We start from the raw sequence: 9,845 nt of genomic DNA, 5'->3' as shown, positions 1-9,845 counted from the left end.
GATGGCGGGTTGCTTGTGCATCGCTTACCTGGGGAACACATGGCACCAGGATGCACTATGGGAAGAAGGCAAGCCACATGGCACCAGGATGCACTATGGGAAGAAGGCAAGCCGGCGGAGGCAGTGCGACTCTTTGGGCAATGTTCTACTGGGAAACCTTGGGTCCTGCCGTCCATGTGGATGTTACTTTGATACGTACCACCTAACTAAGCATTGTTGCAGACCATGTACACCCTTTCATGGAAACGGTATTCCCTGGTGGCTGTGGCCTCTTTCAGCAGGATAATGCGCCCTGCCACAAAGCAAAAATGGTTCAGGAATGGTTTGAGGAGCACATTGAGTTTGAGGTGTTGACTTGGCCTCCAAATTCCCCAGATCTGAATCCAATCGAGCATCTGTGGGATGTGCTGAAGAAACAAGTTCGATCCATGGAGGCCCCACCTCACAACTTACAGGACTTAAAGGATCTGCTGCTAACATCCAGATACCACAGCACACCTTCAGGGGTCTAGTGGAGTCCATGCCTCGATGGGTCAGGGCTGTTTTGGCAGCAAAAGGGGGACCAACACAATATTAGAAAGGTGGTCATTATGTTATCCCTGATTGGTGTATCTTGCACTGTTATTTTTTCTCATCATATTTTCATTACCAGTATGCTTTGATTAAAATTGTTTAATCAATTCCATGCGATATAATTAAATCTAGCGTATGATTAAAACGATGAGTGGGCCCGGTTTAATTTTTGTGAACAGACAATCGAAACGCCTTTTGTTAACTAGCAATTTTCTTTGACCCGATTAACAAAGAAGGGGTCAGAAGCAAAATTACTCCAAGATCAGAATGTCTACCCTTCCAAAAGTAGTACAGACTATTTCACAGACAGTACTGCTCTGAGTAGTCTTGATCTGATTTAATGTAACATTTCAAACTTTGGCAAATTCAGAGCTAATTTCATCTTCAAAAAGTACCTTGTGAAAAAATTGCCCATCAAATTTGTCAGCCAATCAGAACAGAGCTTGCCAGATCAAGAAAGCGCAATAGAGTTTTGTGTGCAGTATGCATCAGATGGTCAGTAAGCGATTGTAGGCGGTCCGTGGGCATGCTGTCTGAGGTTGAACCCACTAATGCTCAAGTGTCCATATTTTTCAAACGTCCCATGATGATGCGATACAATTTCGGTGCATTCAATGCTCAAGTGCCTCTTTGTATATTATAGAACGAATTCTTCGAGCATTATTGTTGAGAGACTCTTGGCAAATGGTGAAATTCACTTGAAACAAAGGCAGTTAACTCAGACGCTGCCCACAGAATCTTTTAAAAACAGTTGCTAAGGGACCGGAGCTTTGTTACATTTGATACTTGATAATGAGGCTTTGAGTAAAAGAAAAAGAAAAGAAACAATGAGGAAGGCAGGGTCTGCATCAATCCGCTGTACTGAAAACATGGCTGTTTTTTTTCTTTGTTTTTCTGTACGCAGTTCCTGACACGGCCCCCACCGATGTTGGAGGTGGGGGTGGTTCCAAGTCAGAGTTAGTAATAACATGGGAGGTAAGTCATCTGTCTATATTATCACTCCCTCTGTGCGAGGTAATAGTTTTGGCTAATTAAATGGAATTGAATGGGGGTGTTTATTACCTTAGTCAAAGCCAAGCCTGTTTTCCATCTGGGCCCTTTACTCCCGTAATGGCATTCAATTCAAATTTGGTTGTATATTAGAAAGCGGATCATTTGTGCTCTCAAGAGGTTGCATCACTTTGCAAAAACTGTGTGGGATTTGGAAAGGCACTGGGTGTGAACCTGAGGCTGGATCTGGTCTGTATGTTTTAATATCACTATAGTTTTTTGTTTCCCTCCCAGCCTGTGCCTGAAGACCTGCAAAACGGAGATGGTTTCGGCTACATCATCGCTTTCCGGCCGCTGGGGGAGGTCAACTGGACGCACGCCGTCACCTCCATACCATCGCAGTTCCGTTACGTGTACCGGAACGAGAGCATCCCGCCCTTTTCTCCATTTGGCGTCAAAGTGGGTGCCTACAACACCAAAGGCCAGGGACCGTTCAGCCCCGTTACCATTGTGTTCTCGGCCGAGAATGGTGAGACTGTCCATCGCATGATGAGCAGCGCACAAAAGCGTACCTTTTCACTCATTTGCAGTGTTTTCAATGGATTTTTTCTTTTTGCTATATATTTATTCATCCATTGTAAGGTGCATAAAACATTGAAAGAACAGGCTGGAATTGATTCCTTTACCACCAGCACTTTATTATGCGCAGCGCTGAAATAACATGGCTCATTTTATAACAAATGGTCGAGGAAAAGGCTATAGATTTAGATTATATCATTCTATATCATTTTATGGGTTCCTCCAACACTGTTGGTGCCAATTTTCTGTTCTTTTAGCAGTAATTTACCCTTTTGTAACAGGAAATATATTTGATATTTTGCTAAATGTCCAAGAATCCATAATGCAATTTTCTTTTTATTGTAAGTAAAGCATGTACGTGATGTTGTGTTGTAAATGTCAGGTGGTTTTAGCTCTGAAATCTCATGCTCAGCATTTGAAGCAGCAGTGTGGGAAACTTTCAGCTAGTTAGGATCAGTTTGAGATGAGCTATTACAGCGTGGAGTGATGAGGAGACAGTGGTGTGTCAGGAAGCTACCGCATTAATTGAATTCCTGTACAGATAATGTTCCTTTATGTCACTCATCTATCCTGTTAAAATAAAGGCTAGTAATTTACCATTTTAGAGACAAAAGATTTTGCATCAGCCATTCATAAATTATTTTTCATCAGCCTCTGATTTGTGCACTGACATGCTTTTTTTCTCATCTTGTCTCTTCTCGTCTAGTCTTGTCTTGTCTTATTCCTCCTCCTCTTTCAGTCGGCTTCCACCTTTTTGCGTCCTAGTTCTTCTGTTCTTGTCTCCTTGTGTCTCTTCCCTTCGCCTGATCTCATCTTTTCTCCTCTTGTCCTTTTTTTTTTATTTCATCTCTTCACTATCAGTCTCGTTTACATTTCTCTTTGTTCCATTCTCTTTTCTCATTTTGGTCTTCTCTCCTCGTAGTTGTGTCTCTTCTCATCCTGTTGAAGCAGCAGTGTGGGAAACTTTCAGCTAGTTAGGATCAGTTTGAGATGAGCTATTACAGCGTGGAGTGATGAGGAGACAGTGGTGTGTCAGGAAGCTACCGCATTAATTGAATTCCTGTACAGATAATGTTCCTTTATGTCACTCATCTATCCTGTTAAAATAAAGGCTAGTAATTTACCATTTTAGAGACAAAAGATTTTGCATCAGCCATTCATAAATTATTTTTCATCAGCCTCTGATTTGTGCACTGACATGCTTTTTTTCTCATCTTGTCTCTTCTCGTCTAGTCTTGTCTTGTCTTATTCCTCCTCCTCTTTCAGTCGGCTTCCACCTTTTTGCGTCCTAGTTCTTCTGTTCTTGTCTCCTTGTGTCTCTTCCCTTCGCCTGATCTCATCTTTTCTCCTCTTGTCCTTTTTTTTTTATTTCATCTCTTCACTATCAGTCTCGTTTACATTTCTCTTTGTTCCATTCTCTTTTCTCATTTTGGTCTTCTCTCCTCGTAGTTGTGTCTCTTCTCATCCTATCTCAGCTTGTTTCATCTCGTCTCTCCTCTTTCACTTTTATCTCATTTCATCATCTCATTTCTTGTCTTCCTACCTCTTCTCTTTTTTTCTTTTCTTCTCTTTCCTTTCAGTCTCGTTTCGGCTTCACTCCTTGTTGCATCCTAGTTCTTCTCTTCTCGTCCTCTCTAGTCTCTTTTCTTAGGTTGTCTTCTCATGTTATCTAATTTCTTCTCTTTCAGTTTTGTCTTGTTTACATCTGTCTTTGTTGCATCCTCTTTTCTTCTTGTCTATTCTTTTTCGATCTTGTCTTATTTTGGTCTTCTCCACTCATAGTCGTGTCTCTTCTCATCCTGTCTTGTCTTGTTTCATCCCATCTCTTCTCTTTCAGTCTTATCTCATTTCATCTTCTCATTTTTTTTCTCCTCTCGTCACGTCTCTTTTCTGTTCTCTTCTCTTTCTTTTCAGTCTCATTTCAGTTTCTCCCCTTGTTCCATCCTAGTTCTTCTCTTCCCTTCTCTTGATCTCATCTTTTCTCTTCTTGTCTTCTCTCGTTTTATCTCATCTCTTCTCGCAGTTTTGTCTCATTTATATCTCTCTTCATTGAATCCTCTTCTCATCTCTATTCTTTCAGTCTCATTTTCTTCTCTTTTAGTTTTGTCTTATTCGTCTTATTTTTGCTCTTCTTTTCTCATATTTCCTTATCTCTTTTCTTCTCCTTTCTTCTTGTCTTTATGCATTCATCTTTTTCTCTTTTTATCTTTCCTCTCAGAGCCCAGTGGCGTTCCAGATGGCGTGTGGGCCAGAAGCATTTCTGCCACTGAAATTGAAGTGAGCTGGCACATTCTCAGCACTTCCCCAGAAAGAGTGTTGGGCTACGAGGTGCGTCCCTTCTTCTAAATGGAAATGACTCTCTGTCCTGTTTTGAAATGCACCGTGGGTTCTGTCAGAGCCTGTCATCTCCCACGCTGCACCTCAAAGTTCCCTCTGTACCCATGGAAACGCTCCATTTGAAAATAAGAATAGGGTACCCCGTTCTTACCGTATGCATAGGAGGCCCTCTCTGCAGCACGGGTGAAATGGCTTTTCTTCATCTTTTTTGAGGACACAGAGAAAACATTAGACATTCCTCTGTGAAACCCTCTATCCATGTCACCCCCAAACCCACTGTGTGGAGAAAAGTGGAAAAACGCCTGTATAATAATTCTCCTGCACTGAACATAATGGCACCGTAGCATTATATCCGTGAGGCTTTAGATCCCACAGTCTGTGCTTTCTCTCCATTGCTCTTGAAATCAGGTGGTGTACTGGGAGGATGATACAAAACCAGAGACCATGGGCAAAGTCAGAGTGTCTGCCAATCAGAACAAGGTTAACATCAGTGGACTGAGAGAATACACTCAGTATTTCCTGACAGTGAGCGCTTTCAACACGGCGGGAACTGGCCCTCGGTCTCCCACCATCAATGTGACCACCAAGAAGTCCCGTAAGTATATGCTTCTTAAAATTATCAGTTTATTTAAGCATTGCCTCTGCAGGTACATATATTATATTATATTATATTATATTATATTATATTATATTTTTTGTCTAATTTTAATATTTGCACTTTGTAAAAAAAAATGTCCTTTTTATTGTTGAAAAGGGATAAAGACACCTGTGATTTGATATACTGTACTGTTATTATTGTTAAAGTTTTTTTTTGTTTTTTTTCAAATGTGCATTTATTTGATCAAAAATATAGTAAAAATCTGTAGTGTTGTGGAAAAATAGAACTCTTTTCTACTTTAATATATTTTCAAATGCCATTTATTCCATTAATGGAAAAGGTGAATTTTCAGCAGCCATTACTCCTGTCTTCAGCGTCACATGAATAGAAAGCATTGATTTGAAATGGCAATTTTTGTAACATTATAAATGTATTTACTGTCACTTTTGTTGTGTGTCCTTGCTGAATAAATGTAAAGAAAAATAGAGATTTAAAGGATTATTGGTTATAAGGTTATAAGATTCAGTCAGCATTTAATAACCATCATCGTTCCAAACTTTTATGTCTTTCTTTGTTGTCCGTGGGAAATATAACGAGATATTTAAATGAAATGTTCATGCTGCTCTTTCTGATACAGCGAAAGAATACAGTGACCAGCAAAAGTACCTAAGTAGTCCTTAGTTTGCATACTCAAAAGACTTGGAATATAGCATAGAAAACATATGGACTATTTTTATGTGTTTGTTGTCCTTTCTGGAGGGTGATGGTCCTTGGTGACTATATGTTTTTGTTTTGTTTTGTTTAGTTGTTTTGTTTTGACTTTTTGCCAAAAGTTTCCTTTTGTGTTTTACAGAAGAAAGCAAGTCATACGTGTTTGAAATGCCAGAATAGTCATTCATATTTCTAGAACTCTACTCTTAAGTATAGTATAATACATAATGACATTGACAGGAGAGGTGCCTGGCTGTCTGTTTGTTCATAATGTCATAATGTAATGTATGTTTCCTCTCAGCACCCGGGCAGCCACCTTTGAATGTGGAGTGGAATTTGATTGGCTCTAAGCTCACTGTTCATTGGGAGCCTGTCATTTCTCTGGAGATGGAGATGTTACTGTATTCCATTAATGGAAAAGGTGAATTTTCAGCAGCCATTACTCCTGTCTTCAGCGTCACATGAATAGAAAGCATTGATTTGAAATGGCAATTTTTGTAACATTATAAATGTATTTACTGTCACTTTTGTTGTGTGTCCTTGCTGAATAAATGTAAAGAAAAATAGAGATTTAAAGGATTATTGGTTATAAGGTTATAAGATTCAGTCAGCATTTAATAACCATCATCGTTCCAAACTTTTATGTCTTTCTTTGTTGTCCGTGGGAAATATAACGAGATATTTAAATGAAATGTTCATGCTGCTCTTTCTGATACAGCGAAAGAATACAGTGACCAGCAAAAGTACCTAAGTAGTCCTTAGTTTGCATACTCAAAAGACTTGGAATATAGCATAGAAAACATATGGACTATTTTTATGTGTTTGTTGTCCTTTCTGGAGGGTGATGGTCCTTGGTGACTATATGTTTTTGTTTTGTTTTGTTTAGTTGTTTTGTTTTGACTTTTTGCCAAAAGTTTCCTTTTGTGTTTTACAGAAGAAAGCAAGTCATACGTGTTTGAAATGCCAGAATAGTCATTCATATTTCTAGAACTCTACTCTTAAGTATAGTATAATACATAATGACATTGACAGGAGAGGTGCCTGGCTGTCTGTTTGTTCATAATGTCATAATGTATTATGTCGTCACATGTACAGTAACTAATGGTGGTGTTTCCTCTCAGCACCCGGGCAGCCACCTTTGAATGTGGAGTGGAATTTGATTGGCTCTAAACTCACTGTTCATTGGGAGCCTGTCATTTCTCTGGAGATGGAGTCAGATGTTACTGGCTATCAGGTAAGTGCTTCCCAGAAATGTAAACCTCAAAGCCAAACTGTAGGGCATTATTTTCATATAATCATATTAGCTTGTTCTATTCCAGTGAGCATTTAGGAAACAACTGTATTAAAGTTGTTAAACAACTGCAGTGCTGCATTAAAGTGTATATATTTATTTTGTTGGACGATTACCCACCTTAGTGGTAACGGAAATTAAAAATAAAACTAATTTATACCGCAGATTTTCAAAATATGTGCTGTACAGTATAGCGAAAACACCAGGTGTGCTAATAAACACAGTTCCCTACAGTGTATGATCATTTGATTTTACTTCCTTTATCGACTAAAATAGCTTGTGCTGAATAAATCTAAGTGGTTGTTAGCACCTCTCTCATTTGTTCTCTGCAGGTGTCCTACAGAAGGAACCGGCATAAAGAAATTAACACAATAACAACAAATCTGACCTCAGTGGAGCTCACGCTACCTGCAGATGATGATTACATCATTCAGATACGAGCGCTGAGTGACGGAGGAGAAGGGATGCCAACCGAACCCATCAACATACATAAACTTAGTAAGAACGCACTCATTTTTAAATTTGATGAATTTGAGTGTATTGGTCTTCTGAAATAAGTTTTTTTTTAGTACAGTGTACAATATTGTTCAAAAGTTTGGTGTCAATAATAATAATGTATACTTTAATTTAGCAAGGAATAAAAAATTTTAAAATCTATTTCAAATAAATACTGTTCGTTTGAACTTTATTCATCAAAAGTTTTCACAAAATAATTAAGCAGCACAACTGCGTAATAATAAATGTTTCTTGAGCAGCAAATCAGCATATTAGAATGATTTCTGAAGGATCATGTGACACTGAAGACTGGAGTAATGATGCTGAAAATTCAGCTTTGCATCACAGGAATAAATTACATTTTATAATATATTACAATAGGAAACGGTTATTTTAAATTGTGATAGCATTTCACATAATTACTATTTTTACTATATTTTTGACCAAAAAAATGCAGCCTTGTTGAACATAAGAGACTTCTTTTGCTCATAAAAGAAAAAAAAACCTACTGACCCCAGATTTTTGAAAGGTAGTGGAAATTCATTATTCATTATAATTACAGATGCACCAAAATTAAAATGATTGCTGATATTATAATTCTAAAAATGCTAAAAGTGAATTTAGGCAACACAACATTAAAATGTACAGTATGAAAAATGGCTATTCATTTTGAGATTGGCTATAGATTACATTTACCAAGGGAATATATATATTTTTTAAGATTAATTTTGCTGTCATTTAACGCTCACTTAAATCTAATTGTAACAATAGGGGAAATGTTATAATATGCTCCACCTCTCAAATAACTTGCCTTTTCTGCTGGCGTCACTCAGGCTGCGTGGCTATTGAATAATATTAACCAATAGCAAAATATTTGGAATGTAACATATATTCTTTTCACCATCCAATCAATTACTGTTGAATCAAAATAAGTCCTGCCCTAGATTAATCAAATTCAAATTTCACTCTAAAAACTCACCTCGCCTGACTCGCAGATCTTTCCGAATCAGAGTGGTGATATAACTAAGTGGCTGAATAGTTTACTCAATGTTTATTCCATCCATCTCTTCTTGTGGACTGGTTGTGAACAATGATAAGAGGGAATGACACTGACAGAGTTATGAGCCAATCACACTGCTGTGAAGTCACTGCTCATATTTGCTGATTACCCTTTAGGACCTTTATGAAAATGCAACAAACTCAAGGGAGGCCAAAAAAAAATGCTACCATCCCGGTGTCCCTGTTGGACAGTGTTACTTTAGAAAAATGATCGATTTATGAATTCGATTTTATCAGTTGTTTATATTCGGCTCATTTATTTTATGTCTGCATCCTTACACAATATTACATTTCCGTACGTGAGTTAAACCTGCAGGCGTGTGCAAAGCACATCCATTGCCCTCCTCTTTCAATGCCCATGATGTAAAAGATAAATATTCAATGCCAAAGGGATATTAAACACACAGGCCCCTATAAAATAAACAATTCACAGTTGACCTCATAATGTTCTCCTCCTGTTCCCCCGAGTGAAGAGCGCAGGTGCAGTTTGCAGCGGAGATGCTCTCTTACTGCAGCCCACAGAGTTTAATGCGCCTCTCTAAATGAGTTCTCACTGATTTGATGTGTCCTCCTCGTACACCTTTTATTCTCCACAGGGCTAAGCAGTCTGATCTTTATTAACTAGCCCAAGCTCTCGCCATCTATCTCTGCCCGTTGGTCTCCGCTCCCCCATGCATACAATGTCACAGGATGATTCAACTGCAAGGGACAACTGTTCTCTGTGGCTTATTGTTCACATTTTTCATCGAAAGGCCTGCAATGTCTCGTTTTCAAGAAAAAACCCTGACTCTTTTCCATTGTTAATGTTGGAAATTATTAGCTGTGCCAATAGCAAGGTTTTCCAACCTGCTTTAGTATTAATTAGTTAGCCATTTAAACTAGTTAAGTCTGCTTAGTGAGCATCTGCTGGACCTCAGTGAAAATGCAACTGTTTTTACTCTAATTTTGATTAAATAAATAATTGTTGAGCATAAGATACTTCCTAGATTAAAGAATGTTATAGACCCCAAGCTTATGAACAGTTGTGCACAGTTGGGTTTCAAAAACTGAAAATTTACCCTCAGGACATCCAAGATGTAGATGAGCTTGTTTCTTCATTGGAACAGATTTGGAGAAATTTAGCATTATATCACTTGCTCACCAGTGGATCCTCTGCGGTGAATGGGTGCCGTCAGGTTGAGAGTCCAAACAGCTGATAAAAACATCACAATA

At 38.4% G+C, this 9,845-nt stretch overlaps 1 protein-coding gene across 1 annotated transcript in view; it reads left to right on the top strand.

The window, feature by feature from the left end:
• The window catches only part of LOC107705655 (contactin-3-like), a 96,208-nt gene that overhangs the window by 82,676 nt on the left and 3,687 nt on the right, over window positions 1-9,845 (top strand). Inside the window, exons 16-21 of the mRNA XM_016509047.1 lie at window positions 1,478-1,548; window positions 1,858-2,092; window positions 4,361-4,470; window positions 4,888-5,074; window positions 6,910-7,022; window positions 7,412-7,577. Coding sequence (XP_016364533.1) covers window positions 1,478-1,548; window positions 1,858-2,092; window positions 4,361-4,470; window positions 4,888-5,074; window positions 6,910-7,022; window positions 7,412-7,577 — 882 coding nt within the window. The remainder of the gene's footprint in view (window positions 1-1,477; window positions 1,549-1,857; window positions 2,093-4,360; window positions 4,471-4,887; window positions 5,075-6,909; window positions 7,023-7,411; window positions 7,578-9,845) is intronic.

Source organism: Sinocyclocheilus rhinocerous, unplaced genomic scaffold, assembly GCF_001515625.1.
Source record: "Sinocyclocheilus rhinocerous isolate Xijiao unplaced genomic scaffold, SAMN03320098_v1.1 scaffold263, whole genome shotgun sequence".
Lineage (NCBI taxonomy): Eukaryota > Metazoa > Chordata > Actinopteri > Cypriniformes > Cyprinidae > Sinocyclocheilus > Sinocyclocheilus rhinocerous.
This window is presented reverse-complemented; position numbering and strand designations above follow the sequence as displayed.